The 19,078-nt window shown below is 41.7% G+C and overlaps 1 protein-coding gene across 5 annotated transcripts in view; it reads left to right on the top strand.

Annotated features, from left to right (window-relative positions):
- The window catches only part of SH3KBP1 (SH3 domain containing kinase binding protein 1), a 227,713-nt gene that overhangs the window by 118,532 nt on the left and 90,103 nt on the right, over window positions 1-19,078 (top strand). For all 5 annotated transcript variants that reach the window (XM_078390438.1, XM_078390439.1, XM_072994312.2 and 2 more), the window contains exons 4-5: window positions 8,981-9,087; window positions 18,319-18,445. In XM_078390438.1, coding sequence (XP_078246564.1) covers window positions 8,981-9,087; window positions 18,319-18,445 — 234 coding nt within the window. The remainder of the gene's footprint in view (window positions 1-8,980; window positions 9,088-18,318; window positions 18,446-19,078) is intronic.

The raw sequence follows: 19,078 nt of genomic DNA, 5'->3' as shown, positions 1-19,078 counted from the left end.
ACCTCACACACTTCTGTAATCAAGTTTCTGAAGTTCTTGCAGAGGCTTCACATCAGAGTTTACATTTAACCCACCCCCACCTATCTGCCTTCTGGAATAGCTATCTCACAGTCAGTTGTGACTCTGAAAAGCATCACAAATTGTGACCTTGAGAGGCAGCACAATCAGTATCCCTGTAAAATTTCTGTGAAAAGCATGCATAAATAAGCAAATAAATAAATAAATCCGTTCATCCGTCCATCATGCCCGTCTGGGAACCTGGTAAAATTCATCTCCATTTCTGTCAGCAACCAGCCAGCCAGCTGAATCCAACAGTGATTTTTGAGGCTGAACTAAGAAAGCCGTACAATATAGGGAAGGTGGACCTTAAGACCACTCCAGTTTCAGGACAGTTCTGATTCTCAATTGACTCATTAATACTACATGCCAAACATAGGCATCCTTCAGTCTCGAGAGACTATGGTAACATGCTCTGAATCGAGGAGTGTCCTCTCCAGAGCATGAAGCCCGGGTAAGGTAATATGGAGGATAGGCTGTTACTCAAGCAGCAGATCCCCCCTCCACATTGCTGAAATGGTCCAATGGAAAGGCAAGAGCCAATACGACTGGTTCCAGCAATGTCGCAGGAGTTGGCAGAACGACACGAGCTGCCTTCGGGACTCCAGCTCCGGATTTTACCTCGAGGTTAACTCCTGAAGCCTTTTCCATTGATGGATATAGCCACAAGGCAGTGGAGGTTTGAAATCGGAGTTTTCCTTCTCCTAGATGGGCTGCCTTCCATGGCTGACGAGCGCCACCTACCCGGCCTGCTCTTTAATAGTACAAAAGTATGATCTGATCCTTAAAACTTTCCTAACTCCCCGGCTTATGCAAATCTGATTGGCTTTCCTGTTTACCATATTTACCTATTTACATGCCAAAAAGGTCTTGGAATTGTTATACATCACAAACTGGATATGAGCCAACAGTGTGATGTGGCTGCACAAAAGGCAAATGTTATTTTAGGCTATGTTAACAGTCTCCAAATCGTGAAGTACTAGTTCCACTCCATTAGTTAGGCCTCCTCTTGAAAACTGTGTTCTGGACACTAAATTTCAAGATGGATGCAGAGAAACTGGAACAAAGGAGCACCAAAACAATGATCAGGGGACTGGAAACCAAGCCCTATAAAGAAAGACCAAAACAACTGGGCATATTTAGCAGTGGTGGGATTCAAATAAATTAACAACAGGTTCTATGTCCTAATGACCATTGAAAAATGTATCCCGCAGTGATAGGGCAAAAAACAAAAAAACAAAAAACCTGCTTTGGAAGCAAAAGGAGCTGGGCTGATTCACATTGGATTGGCTGTGATCAGTTTTTTTTTTTAAAAAAAAAATCAAATGCATCAATGTTATATTTGCAGCAAATCTTGTATTATTTATCTGTGTAGCTGCAGCCTAAGAAAGTCAATGAAAGGAAATTGGGCATGAAGTGGAAAAGCTCCTGGTTCTGCACCCATGGTGCTCCTCAAGTGGTTTGTTAAAAGATCTCTGCTTGAAGCCCTAAAGGGTCACAACCCCCTGTCTATTCTACCCTCTTTCTCCACCTCAGTGCAAACTTGATGCATTTCGATCACATCTTCTTTTCTTGCCTCCCCCTCACCCCAGTGCCCAACCTAGCTGACTGTTCAGTCGTTGAGTCATCTCTGACTCTTCATGACCCCATGGACCAGAGCACGCCAGGCCCTCCTGTCTTCCACTGCTCCCCAGGTTTTAGTCAAATTTATGTTAGCTTCCATGACACTGTCCAGCCATCTTGTCCTCTGTCGTCCCCTTCTCCTCTTGCCTTCACATTTTCCAAGCATCAGGGTCTTTTCCAGGGAGTCTTCTTTTCTCATGAGACAGCCAAAGTCTTGGAGCCTCAGCTTCAGGATCTTTCCTTCCAGTGAGCACTCAAGGTTGATTTCCTTTCAGAATTGATAGGTTTGTTCTCCTTGCAGCCCAGGGGATTCTCAAGAGGCTCCTCCAGCACCAGAATTCAAAAGCATCAATTCTTCGGTGGTCAGCCTTCCTTATGGTCCAGCTCTCACCTCCATACATTGCTACTGGAAAAACCAAAACTTTTACTATGCGGACTTTTGTTGGCAAGGTGATGTCTCTGCTTTTTAAGATGCTGTCTAGGTTTGTCATTGCTTTCCTCCCAAGAAATAGGCGTCTTTTAATTTCGTGGTTGCTGTCTCCATCTGCAGTGATCATGGAGCCCAAGGAAGTGAAATCTGTCACTGCCTCCATATCTTCCCCTTCAATTTCCCAGGAGGTGATGGGACCAGTGGCCATGATCTTAGTTTTTTTGATGTTGAGTTTCAGGGAGTTTTTTGCACTCTCGTCTTTCACCCTTCTTACAAGGTTCCTTAATTCCTCCTCACTTTCTGCCATCAGAGTGGTATCATCTGCATATCAGAGGTTGTTGATATTTCTTCCGGCAATCTTAATTCCGGTTTGGGATTCCTCCAGTCCGGCCTTTCACATGATGTATTCTGCATATAAGTTAAATAAGCAAGGACACAATGTACAGCCTTGTCGTGCTCTTTTCCCAATTTTGAACCAATCAGTTGTTCCATATCCAGTTCTAACTGTTGGGTAGCTCAGTAGTTTAGGTATCTGTCTGGGGAGCCAGAGGTTGGGAGTTTGATTTCTCATTGTGCCTCCTATGAGTACAGCCAGCCTGCCTGGCCTTGGGCAAGCTGCACAGCCCCAGGACTGGCCCAGAAGAAAAGAATGAGAAATCGCTTCTCCTCTGCCTGGCAGTCCCTGAAAAGGGTCACCCTATGTCAGAACTGACTTGAGGGCACATGCTTATGCTTATTCTTCCTCCACGAACCTCCACGGCTGGTATTCTCAGGCAGGAACTGGGAAGGCAGTCCCAGGGTGTTGGCCCCTTCCCTGGAAAGAGTCAGGGGTCCAGCGATGGGCAGACTGGTTCCAACGTCCTGCAGGCCTCCTGTAACTCTCGGAAAAGAGGCCAGCAGTGGATTTAGGGGAAAGGCGGGCCAGGGCAGCATTTAACCCACTGCTTGCCTAGAGCTGCCATGCCTCTATCCCCAGAACCGGACTCACTCCGTGGAACTGCCAGCAAGAAAAAGGCCAGCGATTCATGGGGGCGTCGAACCAGAGGGAGTGCCGCCAGGAGCTGCCGCTACCCAGCGGCCCGCCCGGGCTAGGAGGGGCGCGCGAAGGGGCAGCCTTCTCTCGGGCTGTTGCCCAGCCGCCTCTCTTCTCCAGGGTGGCCACAAGTCTGGCCAAGGCCCGCCCGGCGCGCAGCGAGCCCCCATCGGAAGGTGGGATGGGGCGGGATTCCCGTCAGATTGAGACAGGACTGGGTCCGTCCGGGAGCCCTCCACCTCATGGTCCTCCTCTGACGACAAGCCCCAGCAGCAGCAGCTTGGGCTTTGCAGGCAAACCAGCAGGCATCCAAGGAATTCGCTCCTCTCTGGAAATACCTCTCTCTGGCTCGCGTACGCCTCTCCCCTGCATGGGGGCTTTGGGGGAAAGAAGTGACTTGCCCGCTGCCGCGTGATAGCCCAGCCTCTGTTCCAGAAAACTTTCTCCTGGCTGAGGGGCAAGGAGCACCTGGGGCACAAGAAGGCGCCACCATGCCAAGAACCAAGTACCCGAAGGCGGGCGACGGGCAGGGGACTCGCGCCCACCCTTGGTGCATGTGCACGGGAGAGGAAGGCACTCAGGTTTCAGGCGGAATTGGCAGGCGTTTCCTCCTTAGGTGCAAAAGGAACAGGCAAAAGGAAGCAAAGGGAAGGACGGAACGGCCGAGGATGGCTCTGCACTGCAGTTAAACGCAAAAGTTTCTTCTTTCTCTGGGGCGGGGTGGGGGAGATGGGCCGTGGGGGAGCCACGGTTCTGCAGAACTAATAGCAGATTAGGTATCGGTTCTGTAGAACCGGTGCGAACCACCTCAATCCCACCACTGATATTTAGTCTTAAGAAAATAAGACTCAGGGGAGATATGATAGCACTCTCCCAATACTTGGAAATGTTGTCATGCATAGGAGGGGCAGGCTCTGTTCTCAGTCATCCCAGAGTGCAGGACACATAGTAATGGGCCCAAGTTACAGAAAGGCATATTTCAATTGAATATCAAGAAAAACTTTCTGTTAGAGCAGTGTAAGAATGGAACCGGTTACATCAGGAGGTGGTGAGCACTCCAACTCTGGAGGCATTCAAGAGAAAGTTAGACAACCATCTCTCAGATAAACTTCAGTTTGGATTCCTGCACTAAGCAGGAAATCGGACTCTATGGCCTTATAGGTCTCTTCTGACATCATTATTTTGTAATTCCTATGACCATAGATGGGGTCTCTCCACCACAGCTGAGCAATTTAGGTCAAAACTATAGTTCACTTCAAGGATCTAGTTAGCTGCTACAAAAAAGTGTTTCAGGGTATAATTAAGGTAAAAATAAATGTTATTATAAATATTCATAGGCCAACTCTAAGGGTTAAAGCTTTCAATTTGGGGACCCTACTGTGGGATGGTAAGAGAACTTTGTTGTCCTGTGCTGTTGCTCTTTATTCATTGCCAGAAAGGTACCCATTTATTTCAGTTTCCACTTAGCATTCTGGAATGGGCAATTTTTAGTACCTCGAAATGTTCACTGCAGAACTGTGTAACAATGGTAGATTAATACTGGTTTTCCTTCCCCATGTAGCTGGCCAGAAATATTAGCATAATAATTTTGATCCCAAGATTTGTCGCTTTCCCCATGGCTTTTCTCTTACTAGCACAGTAAAAAGGGATGAGGTTAACCACCAAATTACAAAGTAGTGTCTAAAATGGCCCCTTTGTGTGGCAGAGCTACTTTCGGATTATAGCAATTGCTCCACTGTAGGCAGAAAAGTAATGATAAATCTTTTAACATGAGCAGTGCAATTGAAGGTTCTTCCTGGTGAGTTTTTTCTCCCCGATGGTTAGTTTTGTAAACGGACATGCTGAGCTGACCTGTGCCACTTTAGGGTTATTCTGAGAGCTCCTCCAAGAATGTCATGGATTATGTGGCAATTAGAGCCCACATGTGTGTGACCTACAAGCTTCTAACCAAGAAGAGACTTCCTCTGTAACACAGGCGAAGACAGAAACGAAAAATAGATTAGTAAAGAGAACATTTCAGTTCAATGGGAAGTTGAATAAAGATTGTTTACTGCAAAATGGAACAAAGGCCATAACAATTAGGAACTAGGGGAAATTGATATGACCTAAATAGAATGTCATAGTGCCACTGAATGGAGGCTTTCATAAACTTATTTTTCAAAAGAAAATGATGTCCCTTTATTTTAACAATTTTGTAGCTGAAAACATTGAGTAAACATAGTTTGTAATGGCTTTAGAATTGTTTTATAAAAACCCAAAGAGTAAAGCGAGACCATGTTTATAACATAGAGTCTATATCTGCCCTATATCTACTGTTTATCTACATAGTCAAAGGCTTTGCTGTAGTCTATAAATAGACTGATCTTCTTCCAGAGAATTTCAGAAGAAGATCCATCTATGCTTTAAAGGCTTCATCAAAGCCTTTGACTATGTATATCATGAAAAACTATGGGTTGTTCTGAAAGAAATGAGTGTGCTGATTGTCCTGATGCATCAATTGTATTATGGACAAGAAGCTACCATTAAAACAAAATAGAGAGAAGAATGGTCCCCTGTGGGCAAAGGTGTCAGACAAGGATGCATTTTAAAAATCAGTAATTTAATATAGGTAGATGACACCATCTTCCTGACAGAAGGCAGAAACTACTTTTAGGGAAAATGAAAGAGAAAAGTGCCAAAGCAAGACTCCAGTTGAATATTAAGAAGACAAAGATACCTTATCTCAGTCATCAATCCAAGTGGAGACTATGACCAAGAAATCAGACAAAGACAGACACTAGAAAGGGCAGCTATGAAGGATCTGGAGAAGATCCTCAAGCGTAGAGATGTTCCACAGGAAACCAGAACCAAGATTACCTGCTCTCTTGTATTTCCAGTCACCATGTATGGATATGAAAGCTGGACAGTTAAGAAAGCTGACAGGGAAAAAATATTCATTTGAAAAGTGCTGGAGGAGGAGAATCTTGTGAATACCATGGACTGCCAGAAAGAGAACAAGTAGATCCTAGATCAAGTCAAGCCTGAACTATCTTCGGAGGCAAAAATGTTGAAACTGAAGCCGCTTTGCTTCAGGCACACATCATGGCAAGGCAGAATTCTCTAGGAAAGATTAAAGGCATCATGAAAAGAGGAAGTCTAAATGTGAGCTGGATTGACTCACTAAAGGAAGCCATGGGGCTGAGTTTACAAGACTTAGCAGGAGTTTTAAAGACAGGACATTTTGTAGATCACTCATTCATAAGGTCACCATCAATCAGAGATGACTTGACAGCACAGAACAACAATATTTGCTATGTTTTCTAATTTAGATGATGATGACCATTCAACATGCTAATAATATTTGTTGCTCTGAAAGAATATCAGAATTAAGGCCATCGTAACTGTTTAGCTTTACTTTATTTTTCTAAATTTGTGAGTGGTATAAATAATGGTTGAAATCCTCTTGCCTAACTGCACAAATGGCATAACTTTTGGAAGCAATTTGCTGCAAGTAAGATATCACCTTAGACATTATCAGTTCCATGCTGAATCATACAACTCAGTGTTTGACATAAGGTCCACAGTGATTTCTTGACTTGGAGTACTAGGGGGAAAAAAGGACTTGAGCCAATAAATAAAACCAAATGTGTGTCAATCATACATCTTCCCAAATCTGTTGCAAAATAAAGTATGTTCATTAAAAATAACTACCCTGAGCTCCATCACAGGTATGATGTAGCCAATGATAGGCCTCCACAGGTAGGACACTCTTCTGTATGAATCCATGTGCTTATAAGAAACAGGCTCACATCTAAAATTCAGTGCACTGCGCACAGTGCAAAGAACGACGGCCAGTGCCCTGTGAAGGCCCTGATGGCGGGGGGGTGGGTGGGTTGCTACTGAACACATGAGAACATAATTGCTCTGTTTATATTCTGACTGGCTATTCCTACTTGTAATATTTGCGTGCTCAGAACTGAATGAATATGGATCATATTATATGTATACTAAATAGTAAGTCATTCGACTTTTCTTGAGATGCATTATATATACTCGGAAACTGGCAGACCTTGTCGAAGAAGTGTGAACACTGCCGTTCCCACCTGTGTCACGAAGCCTCTGTCTCCATATCTTTTCCTCTTAATAGCCTATTCAAAAGCTTCCTGGCTGAAATCCTATTGCCAGAACTGTGCTGCACAACATGGATTATGTCATCCCAGTGCTGCTGCCAGGACAACCGGAAGCAATTTTCCAGCTTTAAATTGTTCCTCCTCCTGTTTGTGGCTCCTGAGGATAGCCCCAAGATTAAGAAAATCCCTGGAGATTCTTGAAACCTGGGGGTGGGGGTGGGGGCTCTGAGATGCTTTTTATTGCCTCAAAGATAATATTAACCACGTTGTGCAGCAAGATTTCAGCCATAATGTTACACACGTTGTTACTTCTGCAATATTTCAGGGGGATGGATGTAAATCTCCTCCAACTGCAGTTTTACATCAAAAGGGGATGAACATGTGTAATCTAGTTCAGCTCTCCACTCCTGTCATTAGGAATAGCAAAATATTTTAAGGCATCTTCACTTTTTTGCTGCTCATCAGAGGAAATACTGTAAAATCTATATTAATAGATATTGCTTTTAAATTAGTAAAGGTAAAAGTTCCCCTTGACAATTTTTGTCCAGTCGTGTTCGACTCTAGGGGGCGGTGCTCATCCCCATTTCCAAGCCATAGAGCCAGCGTTTGTCCGAAGACAATCTTCCATGGTCACATGGCCAGTGCGACTTAGACACGGAACGCTGTTACCTTCCCACCGAGATGGCACCTATTGATCTACTCGCATTTGCATGCTTTCGAACCACTAGGTTGGCGGGAGTTGGGACAAGCGACGGGCGCTCACTCTGTCACGTGGATTCGATCTTACGACTGCTTGGTCTTCTGACCCTGCAGCACAGGCTTCTGCGGTTTAGCCCACAGCGCCACCACGTCCCTTTTAAATTAGATGATGACAAATTTAGTTAGGAACACCTGTAGAGGCAATCTCCCCATTTTTCCATTTCTATTTTTAATTTTTAAAAAGGTTATTTCAATACATATTAAACATTTTGACTCCATTGGTGAAAATATCTTTATTGCTTGTTATTAACAGCAGAAAAAATATTAAGGTAACCGTTAATATATATATGTACTGTACCTTGGTTGTTGAGTTCTCAGGTAATATACAAATCCTGGCTTATCTTTGTCAGAGGAATGAGAGAATTAAAATGAGAATATGAAATGGAAAAACTAAACATATTTTAGTTAATCCATTAATTGGGTGAAATCCTGTTCCAGATGGCATAACTTTTGGAAGCAAATTGCCTTAGGCTAAGAAACACCTGTTGGGTATTGAGTTGCATGGTTCAGTGTACAACAGACAAGATATATACAGATTTCTTAACTTAAAGCAATTCACTTCTAAAAGTTGTGCCATTTGCATTAACTGCACAACTAGAGTTCATCCATTAAAATGACATTCTACAATTGTTGTTGTTGTTGTTGTTGTTGTTGTTAAAGGGCATGAAGCCAGCAGGCTTATTTTGTTGTTATTGTGTGACAATTTGTTTGGCTATTGTTTCTGTATTGGGCACTGCTATTTACCGTGTTGGGTTCTCTAGTGAGCTTTTTAAAAAAAAACAAGAACATTATGTAAATATTTCTCATAAATGTTTGCTTTCTGGAGGTTCATTTATTTCGGTCAGGTTTTAGCTCAAGCTCATTTGCTAATATATTGCAGACATTCCAAATATATTTTCCGGTGCTTTTCTTACCTGATACTTGAAACACAAGTGTTATAATTAATAATTACTTTTTTTACAACTTTAGGTGAGCGAAATAGGCGAAGAAGGTGTCAGGTAGCTTTCAGCTACATGCCTCAGAATGAAGATGAACTGGAATTAAAAGTTGGAGACATCATTGAAGTGGTGGGAGAAGTAAGTATGCGGGATCTAAAGTTCATACTTCTTTTGTTGTCAGTTTGTGTCAGAGTATATTTGGAAAGTGTAGGGGTGAGGAATGATCCTGTAAGTGCCATTTTTGCACCTATAGTCAACACTACTGAAATTCGACAAGTCGCCAAAAATGGCAAAATTTAATAGCAAATCATTAAAGGTTGTTAAAATCACAAACACTCGTTTACAAGTGTTTATTGTTCTAATGGCTTTTTCAAGTTCACTTCCAAAGTTCCTCACCCTTTATATGGGAAATTTGTATAAAACAAGACTTGACAAAGTGTACCCTGAAAGCCACATGCAGCTTTCCAAGAGACCCCCACAGCCCTCATCGGAAAGATTTTTTTTGACTTTCAAAAATATTGTTTTGCATGAAGGGGTCTCCAGGACTCCAAAGCCCTCAAAAGTGATCCAGAAAAAACTATAGAAATTGACATACAGTAACGACCTGTTTGAAGCCCCCCCCCCCCAGCCATTTGGCTATTTCTAGCCGTAGCGTACCACATGAGGACTGTTCAGGATGAAAAGTTGGTGTCAGCCCTGCCAAATGTGCCAACCCCAATAAAGAGCCCCTTTTCACTCTCTAGTTCTAGACACTTGTGAAAATAACTACAGATATGTTGAAGGAAGTGATTTGAATGACTTGAAAATCTTTGCCCATTCCAATAACTATTCCATTTTGCAGACAATTCTAGAGTATATGTACAGTAGAATACAGCTGTGGGAATCACACAGTTCATCGATGGTGTAGTCATATCTGAAGCCTCTGGGCCCCTTCCAGTTTCCTGCTGCTCTTCCCATTGTCAGAAACCTTTTGGGTGGAGAATTGTGTCTCCAGAAACCTCCAAGGGGGGGCAGCCCTCCCATTAAAAATGGTGTTTCACAATGATACCTCCTTTTGGCCAATTGCTGTCATAATTTCCTGAAAATTGGAAATGACATTCCAGTCATTTCCGAGCTTATTGAAAGAGGCCAGTATGGCCAGCAGATATCAAGAGGGTCTCTAAAATGGCCCCTGGATATTCTGCAATCATCCACTCATTGTGTAAGCATCCAAATTTCCAGGAGAGGAAAGATAAGGAAGGCAGATTCCTCTGAGTTAATCAAAATCTTGCATTTACAGCAGCAGACAGAATCTAGTCCTTCATGTCTTCTCTTTTGGCAATTGTTTGGAATCTTTTGAGATTGGATTTGCATCAGAGAAGCATTTACTGACAGAATATTTCCCCCTTCTTATAAAAATCAAGAATAATTAAAGTCTGGTTTGCCCATAACCTACTCATTGTGTCTATTTATTTCACTTGAAACAGGAACTCTGGCTCATTACCATGTGGGTAGCAGGCCAGCCCAGAGCAACCCAGTAAACAATTGTATATCTTTTCTCTCTGCCCACCCCCGTAGGCTTTTTTGTCATCCTAGAAAACAAAATACATTGGAGATAAAAAAAACCCTGAAATATTTCTTTTGGCAACTATGTGCAGTTAAATAGGAAAACAGTGGGATGGTGTTACTTAAAAAGCAGCAAACCATTTAAAATTCGTCCAGCTGAATTGCATGCATAATACAAGGACTAAGAAACAAATTAAGTTAAGAGCTTTTTCCCTTGCTACAAGAGATTTTGCTTTTTCTTTTGTTTCTTTGAAGGCAAGCATATTCTCTCTGAGCTTGGATATGGAACAGTCCTCTATACTTGTATGCAGTAATTGTAAAATTGCTAATCTAATGATGGATTTTACTGGGCACATATATCTGGCAGGAGACTGCTTTCATTAATAATACATTTTCATTTGCAAACCTTTATTGGCTTAAATGAATTGCATCATTTAAAACCATATGGCACAAGGATTTGCCCAATCGGAACAGCTAAATTTGCTTTGTGTGTGGCTTTAATGCTTTATAATTCATATATCTTTTAGTACCTTTAATTACAGTTGTTTAATTATAATAATATATGGACACACATCTATATTCATTTGCTATTAGAATGTCAATATCTGTAAGAGTCTAGATAGCAAAGGTTCCTTTCTAAATAGCTCAGAAATGAGAAATCAAAGAAGGAAAAAGGTTATAGAAGAAGACAGTGGAAAATATATGCTTTCAGTTTAATTACTGATTTAAGCTTAGTTACTGATTTAGGCTTCTAGTATAGGTTAATTCTTCTCATTATAGAGGACTGGAATGCTAAAGTAGGGAGTCAAGAAATAAAAGGAACAACAGGTAAGTTTGACCTTGGAGTTCAAAACAAAGCAGGGCAAAGGCTAATAGAGTTTTGTCAAGAGAACAAGCTGGTCATCACAAACGCTCTTTTCCAACAAAACAAGAGGCGACTCTACACATGGACATCACCAGATGGGCAATACCGAAATCAGATTGATTTATGTTCTCTGCAGCCAGATGGAGAAACCCTAAACAGTCAGCAAAAACAAGACCTGGAGCTGATTGTGGTTCTGATCATCAGCTTCTTATAGCAAAATTCAAGCTTAAATTGAAGAGAGTAGGAAAAAACACTGGGCTAGTTAGGCGTAATCTAAACCAAATCCCTTATGAAGACACAGTGAAAGTGAAGAACAGATTTGGTGGACAGAATGCACGAAAAACTATGGATGGAGGCTCATAACACTGTACAGGAGGCAGCAACAAAAACCATCCCAAAGAAAAGGAAATGCAAGAAAGCAAAGTGGCTGTCCAACGAGGCCTTACAAATAGCAGAGAAGAGAAGGGAAACAAAATGCAAGGGAGATAGGGAAAGTTACAGAAAATTGAATGCAGACTTCCAAAGAATAGCAAGGAGAGACAAGAGGGCCTTCTTAAATCAACAGTGCAAATAAATAGAGGAAAATAATAGAAAAGGAAAAATCAGAGATCTGTTCAAAAAATTTTGAGATATTAAAGTAAGATTTTGTGCAAAGATGGACATGATAAAGAACAAAAATTGTAGGGAGCTAACAGAAGCAGACATCAAGAAGAGGTGGCAAGAATACACAGAGGAATTATACCAGAAAGATCTGGATGTCCCAGGCAACCCAGATAGTGTGGTTGCTGACTTTGAGCCAGACATCCTGGAGAGTGAAGTCAAGTGGGCCTTAGAAAGCATGGCTAACAACAAGGCCAGTGGAGGCATTCCAGTTGAACTATTTAAAATCTCAAAAGATGACGCTGTTAAGGTGCTACACTGAATATGCCAGCAAGTTTGGAAAGCTCAGCAGTGGCCAGAGAATTGGAAAAGATCAGTTTACATCCCAATCCCAAAGAAGGGCAGTGCCAAAGAATGCCCCAACTACCGTAAAATTGCACTCATTTCACACACTAGCAAGGTTATGCTCAAAATCCTACAAGGTAGGCTTCAGCAGTATTTGGATGAAGTACTTCCAGAATTACAAGCTGGATTCCGAAGGGGCAGAGGAAATAGAGACCAAATTGCTAACATACGCTGGAATATGAAGAAAGCTAGAGAGTTCCAGAAAAACATCTACTTCTGCTTCATTAACTACACAAAAGCCTTTGACTGAGTGGACCACAACAAACTATGGCAAGTTCTTAAAGAAATGGAGTGCATGACCACCTTGTCTATCTCCTGAGAAATCTGTATGTGGGACAGGAAGCAACAGTTAGAACTGGATATAAAACAAATGATTTGTTCAAAATTGGGAAAGGAGTACAACAAGGCTATATATTGTCTCCCTGCTTATTTAACTTATATGCAGAATACATTGCGCGAAATGCTGGACTGGAGGAATCCCAAACCAGAATTAAGATTGCCAGAAGAAATATCAACGACCTCAGATATGCAGATGACACCACTCTGCTGGCAGAAAGTTAGGGGGAATTAAAGAACCTCTTAATGAGGGCGAAAGATGAGAGTGCAAAAAATGGTATGGAGCTCAACATCAAAAAACCTAAGATCATGGCCACTGGTCCCATTACCTCCTGGCAAATAGAAGGGGACGAGATGAAGGCAGTGAAAGATTTTACCTTCTTGGGCTCTATGATCACTGCAGATGGTGACAGCAGCCATGAAATTAAAAGATCCCTGCTTCTTGGGAGGAGAGTGATGACAAACCAAGACAGCGTCTTAAAAAGCAGAGACATCACCTTGCCGAACAAGGTCCGCATAGTCAAAGCTATGGTTTTTCCTGTCGTGATGTATGGAAGTGAGAGTTGGACCATAAAGAAGGCTGACCGCCGAAGAATTGATGCTTTTGAATTGTGGTGCTGGAGGAGACTCTTGAGAGTCACCTGGACTGCAAAGAGAACAAACCTATCCACTTTGAAGGAAATCAACTCAGTGCTCACTGGAAGGACAGATCCTGAAGCTGAGGCTCCAATACTTTGGCTATCTCATGAGAAGAGAAGACTTCCTGGAAAAGACCCAGTTGGGAGTGTGAGGGCAAGAGGAGAAGGAGACAACAGAGGATGAGATGGTTGGACAGTGTCATTGAAGCTACCAACATGAATTTGAGTGAACTCGGGGAGGCAATGGAAGACAGGAGGGGCCGGCGTGCTCTAGTCCATCGGGTCACGAAGAGTCGGACGTGACTTAACGACTAAACAACAACAACAAAATAGATTAAGGACTGAAGTGGTGAAGCCAAAAACTCCATGGTAGCACATGGTCTGAGGTAATATAAAGCAAAAGAAATCGTATCATCTTGCTTTCCTGGAGGTAGTGAAGATGTAAAGAATAATGAGGGAGGTGTGTGACAGCCGGGAAGCAGCAGCATTAAAAAACATTACAATCAATATTGACAACAATTCCAAGAAAGAACCATGGCTTATGCCTGAACAAAAGAGTAGATGTCCCACTGATCTTGTTTTTATAGCTGTCTAAGACTTCAGACATGATGGGTTATGAACCTGTAGATGACTGCATGGCTGCATACTCTTCCCTTTGCCCACCATTCACCCCTGAAGCACTAGATGGGTGGTTTGTGTCTTTCTTAACAATCAGCCAGTCGTTCTGAGCTTGTTCTGCCTGCCTGCCTGCCTCACTCCCCCACTGTCTCTCTGTATGTGTTTTATTTCTCAAACATCTGATGTGAAATACTCAGAAATTGGGAGGCATGGAGTATAGAATCCATCTACTAGAAGTCTAGCATCTTCTCTGTGACTGATTGGGAAAGCTGACTGTAAAGATGTGAGCCAGTCGGTGTCTAGAACAGAAGAACAATTAACACCTTCATTTGACCTCCTGGACTTTAAAGAGGGACTGAGAGGGAACTGACACTTCCAATCTTACCTCAAATGAGACATTAAAAGCCTGTCCAGTTCTTTCCTTGTAGTCATGAAAATTAAAGCTGTGCGGAGGAAGGTTCTTTTGTTTTGGGTAATTACGAAAGGAGATTAAGCTTTTGATTATGACAGGTCTAGAGTAGCTCTTTTAATGTATAAAAGGGGTTAGGAAACTGATTATAGACAGCCTAACCTATCTCTAAGGAGAAAGTGCTTTGCTCACTTGCTGTCCTACAAAGCCATGGAGGTAAGGACGTGCTCTGTGCATGTGCCAGAACTGCACTACTGTTCTATTCAGATGTTAGTATTAGGTAGTCTATCTTAGCTCTTGTTGTTTTCTGGTGTTTTTCTCTTGAATGGCCTTCAGACTGTCTCTATCTTGCTCCAATATTTTGGGAAACGTTTTGGAAACTTTTTGGAATGTTTGTCTTTTAACTTTTTAAACCTTTCCCTCTGTTTTAATAAAATACAAAAAAATTCAAGTAGCAATCTGGATTTTTGGCTTAGAAGGTTGGTACTAAAACTAGGTATTGCCGTGACCAAGATCATTGGTGTTTGCGTGGGTGTGGTGGCCGCTTTATCCTTGCAAGAAAGGCACCTTGCTTTTAGCCTTTGGACTTTGTTTCTGGAGGCATTGCCATATCTTAGAGGATGGTATTGTGTGGGAACAATATAGTTCTATTCAGGCCTCATAGCCTTCACTGCATCAGCCACCCCAGGATAGGCAAGTGGGGTATGGAGGGGGGCGACCCAATACCATCAGATCTTAGTAGAAACGTTTTAGTTAAAGAGACCTGTAGGAGGGAAAAGGATTATTAACTGGACATGAATCTCATGATCTTGAAAATTCCTCACTGAGATTTCTCATCCTGCGAAGTTACCCTATTTAAAAAGTATACAGTGGTGCCTCAACTCGCGAACATCCCAACATACAACCATTTCAAGTTACGACCAGCTCCAGCCACAAAATTTTGCTTCAGCTTGCGGCCAAAGCTTCTAGTTACGAACAGAAGAAGGCAGGGGGAAAAGGCAGGGAATTCAAATTGCTAACGGTTGGTAGGCGAAGAGGCTGCTTCTTTGTAGCTCTTTTGCTCCAGCGGTTAGAGTGAGTGCGATCGGAGGAGGCTTCGGACTGCCTGGTAAGGTAAGGTGCTGCTTTCTGCTTTTAAAAAACTGTTCTGGATGGGTTTGGCAGTGTGGTTTTGGACTGGGTGATGGGATTATGTTTCTATGCTGTTATGGGTCTTGCAGGATTTGTTTGTTTTTTGGTGTTTTTCCCCCCATTTCCAATGGGTCTTGCAGGATTTGTTTGCTTTTTGGGTTTTTTCCCCAATTTCCAATGGGTCTTACAGGGTTTGTTTGCTTTTGGGGGTTTTCTCCCCATTTCCGATATTTCTTGTGGGGTTTGTTTGCTTTTGGGTCCCCCCCCATTTCCAATGCGTCTTGCACGGTTTGTTTGCTTTCTGCTTTGTTTTGGTTTTGCATTTCCGAAGGGTCTTGCACGGTTTGTTTGCTTTTCTATCCCTCCCCCTTTGGCCGGAACGGATTAATTGCATTTCTGATGGATCTTGCAGTGTTTTTTGTTTTGTTTTGTTTTTTCTTTGTTTTGTTTTGTTTTCTTTTGATTATTTTTTTTCCTTTGGCCAGAACAGATTAATTACATTTCAATGCATTCCTATGGGAAATGGTGCTTTGACTTACAACCATTTCAAGTTACGACCGGAGTTCCGGAACCAATTAAGTTCGTAATCTGAGGCACCACTGTACTTTACACCCCTAATTACTGTTGGCATATCAGCCTGTGTTCTTTGGGTAAATAACCACCGTGCCCCTAAATATTAGCATGACAGAGTGTGTTTTAAATTGTCCCTACTGCAGTTTCACCCATATTTTTATGCACAGAAGTTAGAAACACAAAGATTAGAAGAGTAAGTTTTCTAAGCTATAAATGAATAATTAAGTTGGCATGCTGCCTATACTGTTAATATTCAACAATATGAGTAACGAAATGGGATAATGACTATGAAAATTAGGCAGGCTGATATATAGTGCTTGTCAGAGTAGCAAAGGTTTTTGAAGAAGAAATAAGAACTCATTATAATAGCAGGTAGCTGGCTGGTTGGGGAATTAATGGTCTGACATGTTTTGACATTGAAAGTTTCTCAAGTTTCATACCTACTTTATGCTTATAAGCCTTGGAATTGTTACACTGACCTAATGGCAGTGGGTTGGTGATTGTTATCCATAAGCTAGGTGGCAGAAGTACATAATAAAATAAATACATTGATTTTGATCAATGGTAGTTCAGCTCTTTTACCAGAGCTTGGAAATTTACTTTTTCAAACAAAAACAAAAGAAGACTTAAAAATTAAGAAGGCAAAAGTGATGTGGCACCTTAAAGACTTTACTGCTATATTGTAATGTGAGCTTTTGTGGACAAGTCCACTTCCTCAGATATAAGAGTAGAACTACTTTTTTCAAAGTAATTAGTCATGTCACAACATCAAGGCCCTGTGAATAATTACAAATATAGCTACAGTTTTTAAAAAACTTATTATTTATATTTTTCAAGAGCATTTAAAATGAGTGCTTTTTAATTAATTTAAAAGAAATCACCTGAATGCTATAAACTACTGGTCTGTGATATGAAAAACACCCTCCTCCCATCCACCTCATCTTAATGCTCTCAACAGAACAGGAGGCAACAGTGTTAAACATGCAACACTTCAAATATGTGACTTCCACTATGGAGTTGTGGGTGGGTGTGGATGCAAATAATTTTACTGTATACAATTTCTCTTAAAAGCTCAAATTCTTTTTGCTAGGAGGATCCCAGCCCCATGTTAGACTGATTTTTCACATACTGAAACTGTCCTCTTCTGTCACTTTTCTGTGAACGCGCAATGTCTGATGGATGGAAATTATTAAAATGTCGATGGCATCCTTAGCTGATATAGCTGAATGAGTCATTCCTTCCTGTCACAATGTAACCCAAGGGCATTTGGTATTTAGGGGCTGTCATTTCCTAGCATGGGGATGCCATTCCGTATGGAATACATTTACATAGGAGGAACTTAATCATTCTGCATGACACATATGCTTTCTGCTATGGGTATTTTAGAAAATAATTCATTAGTACTTTCTAGCAGGTACAATTTCTATGCTGTCCCATCAAATTCATCGTCGTTAGTTATATACACTCCAAGTTCCTAGGTTGTTAATACAGGAAAAGTGGAATATTCAAATGCAGGAAAAAAACACAAAACTGACAAATTTGCCCATTTCTGTTTGATTGACATGTTTGCCCCTTTCTCTCACATCACATAGATGCTGTATTCCAAGGTGCAGTGCCATGTGCCTCTGTCTCCCTTGGCTTGAGGTTCAGTCGTCAGTCTCATGAAACCAACAATAAGTCACAGATTCAGAGAAAACATTGCTATTGACTTTGGTGACCGATAATAATAATAGATAAATGAAGAATGCTAAAAAAAAAATTGATGCAGTTCTGTATATGTAATGTGAAGCTGCAGCAACATTAAGGGAAAGCACATAAGAGAAGAAGCACTATCCACAGAGAACCACTATCCACCACATGTGTGCTGTGAAATGGGAGAAATGGGAATCCCACAGGTGATCATGCAGTCTGATTGTGCATCCAGATTGCCTGAGTATAACACCCAGCACACTTACACTGGCATGACTTTCCAATATACAAAAACAAACAGTATTTAAGCTAAAGTGTCTTAAAGTGACTGATGATTGTGCTGGATAGAAGCAGAACCATCATAAAGAGGTGCCACCTATCCCAAAACATTGCAGGCAGTCTTGAGGGATTTGAAAATGAAGCACAGGTTGTGATTATGTAGTTAATGCCTATGAGAGGTGTGCAAATGTAAGCAATACATAACCTTATTCTAAACAATGTTCCCAGGTAGAATTAACCTTAAGTAAGTCAGGGTGTTTGGTTTTCCTTTCTTGGCACAGGTAGAAGAAGGCTGGTGGGAAGGAGTTCTCAATGGAAAGACTGGCATGTTTCCTTCCAACTTCATAAAGGAACTATCTGATCCTGATGAAGCTAGAACTGTCCAAGAGGAGCAACAAATAAAACCAAGTAAGTGTACAGTCATACACTGTCCTTACAATATTCTTAGCTTTCTAGTTGTTTTCCAATGTCTGAATACACTTTTACATAGTACTCATTTTCAGGAAGGTTGGCTTTCTTTCCTTGCAGGAGGTGTGGCTATGGTAGAGCTAGCTTAACAATCTGCAAACGAGAGTTTCCTGCTAACTTTCTTCTTTTTGCTGATTTCCTCCTCATTTGCTTTTTTGCCTCCCAGCTGCTCTAGCACATCAGCACTGGCACAAAGCCTTTAAAAAAAATTATTTAGAGACAAGCGGATGGTCAGATGAGTGGTACTGGCCTCCACCAAGTGCCTCTTTGCTTCCTCTTTCCCCATCTTAAACTAGGATTCTGAGAGAGCTAGCTTCTGGTCACCAAGCAATCACACCATCTGGATCAATATGAATGCATTCAGTTCTTTTTTTAAAACAAAAAAGCCACAGCAATAGAAAGAAGAATTATGGACTGGGGGTAAAATTCCAGGCTGGCCTGTATGTCATGCAACCAACAAATCAGTCTGACCCAATACTGGGGCATTTTCTGCATTATTTGTCAATGTAGATGCACCCTCATCCAATTATAATTTGGTGTTACATTTGATCCTGGAAAGTCTTGAATGTTAAT

The sequence above is a fragment of the Pogona vitticeps genome, chromosome 3, assembly GCF_051106095.1.
Source record: "Pogona vitticeps strain Pit_001003342236 chromosome 3, PviZW2.1, whole genome shotgun sequence".
Lineage (NCBI taxonomy): Eukaryota > Metazoa > Chordata > Lepidosauria > Squamata > Agamidae > Pogona > Pogona vitticeps.
Note: the sequence above shows the minus strand (reverse complement) of the source record. Positions and strands in the feature narration are given on the sequence as shown.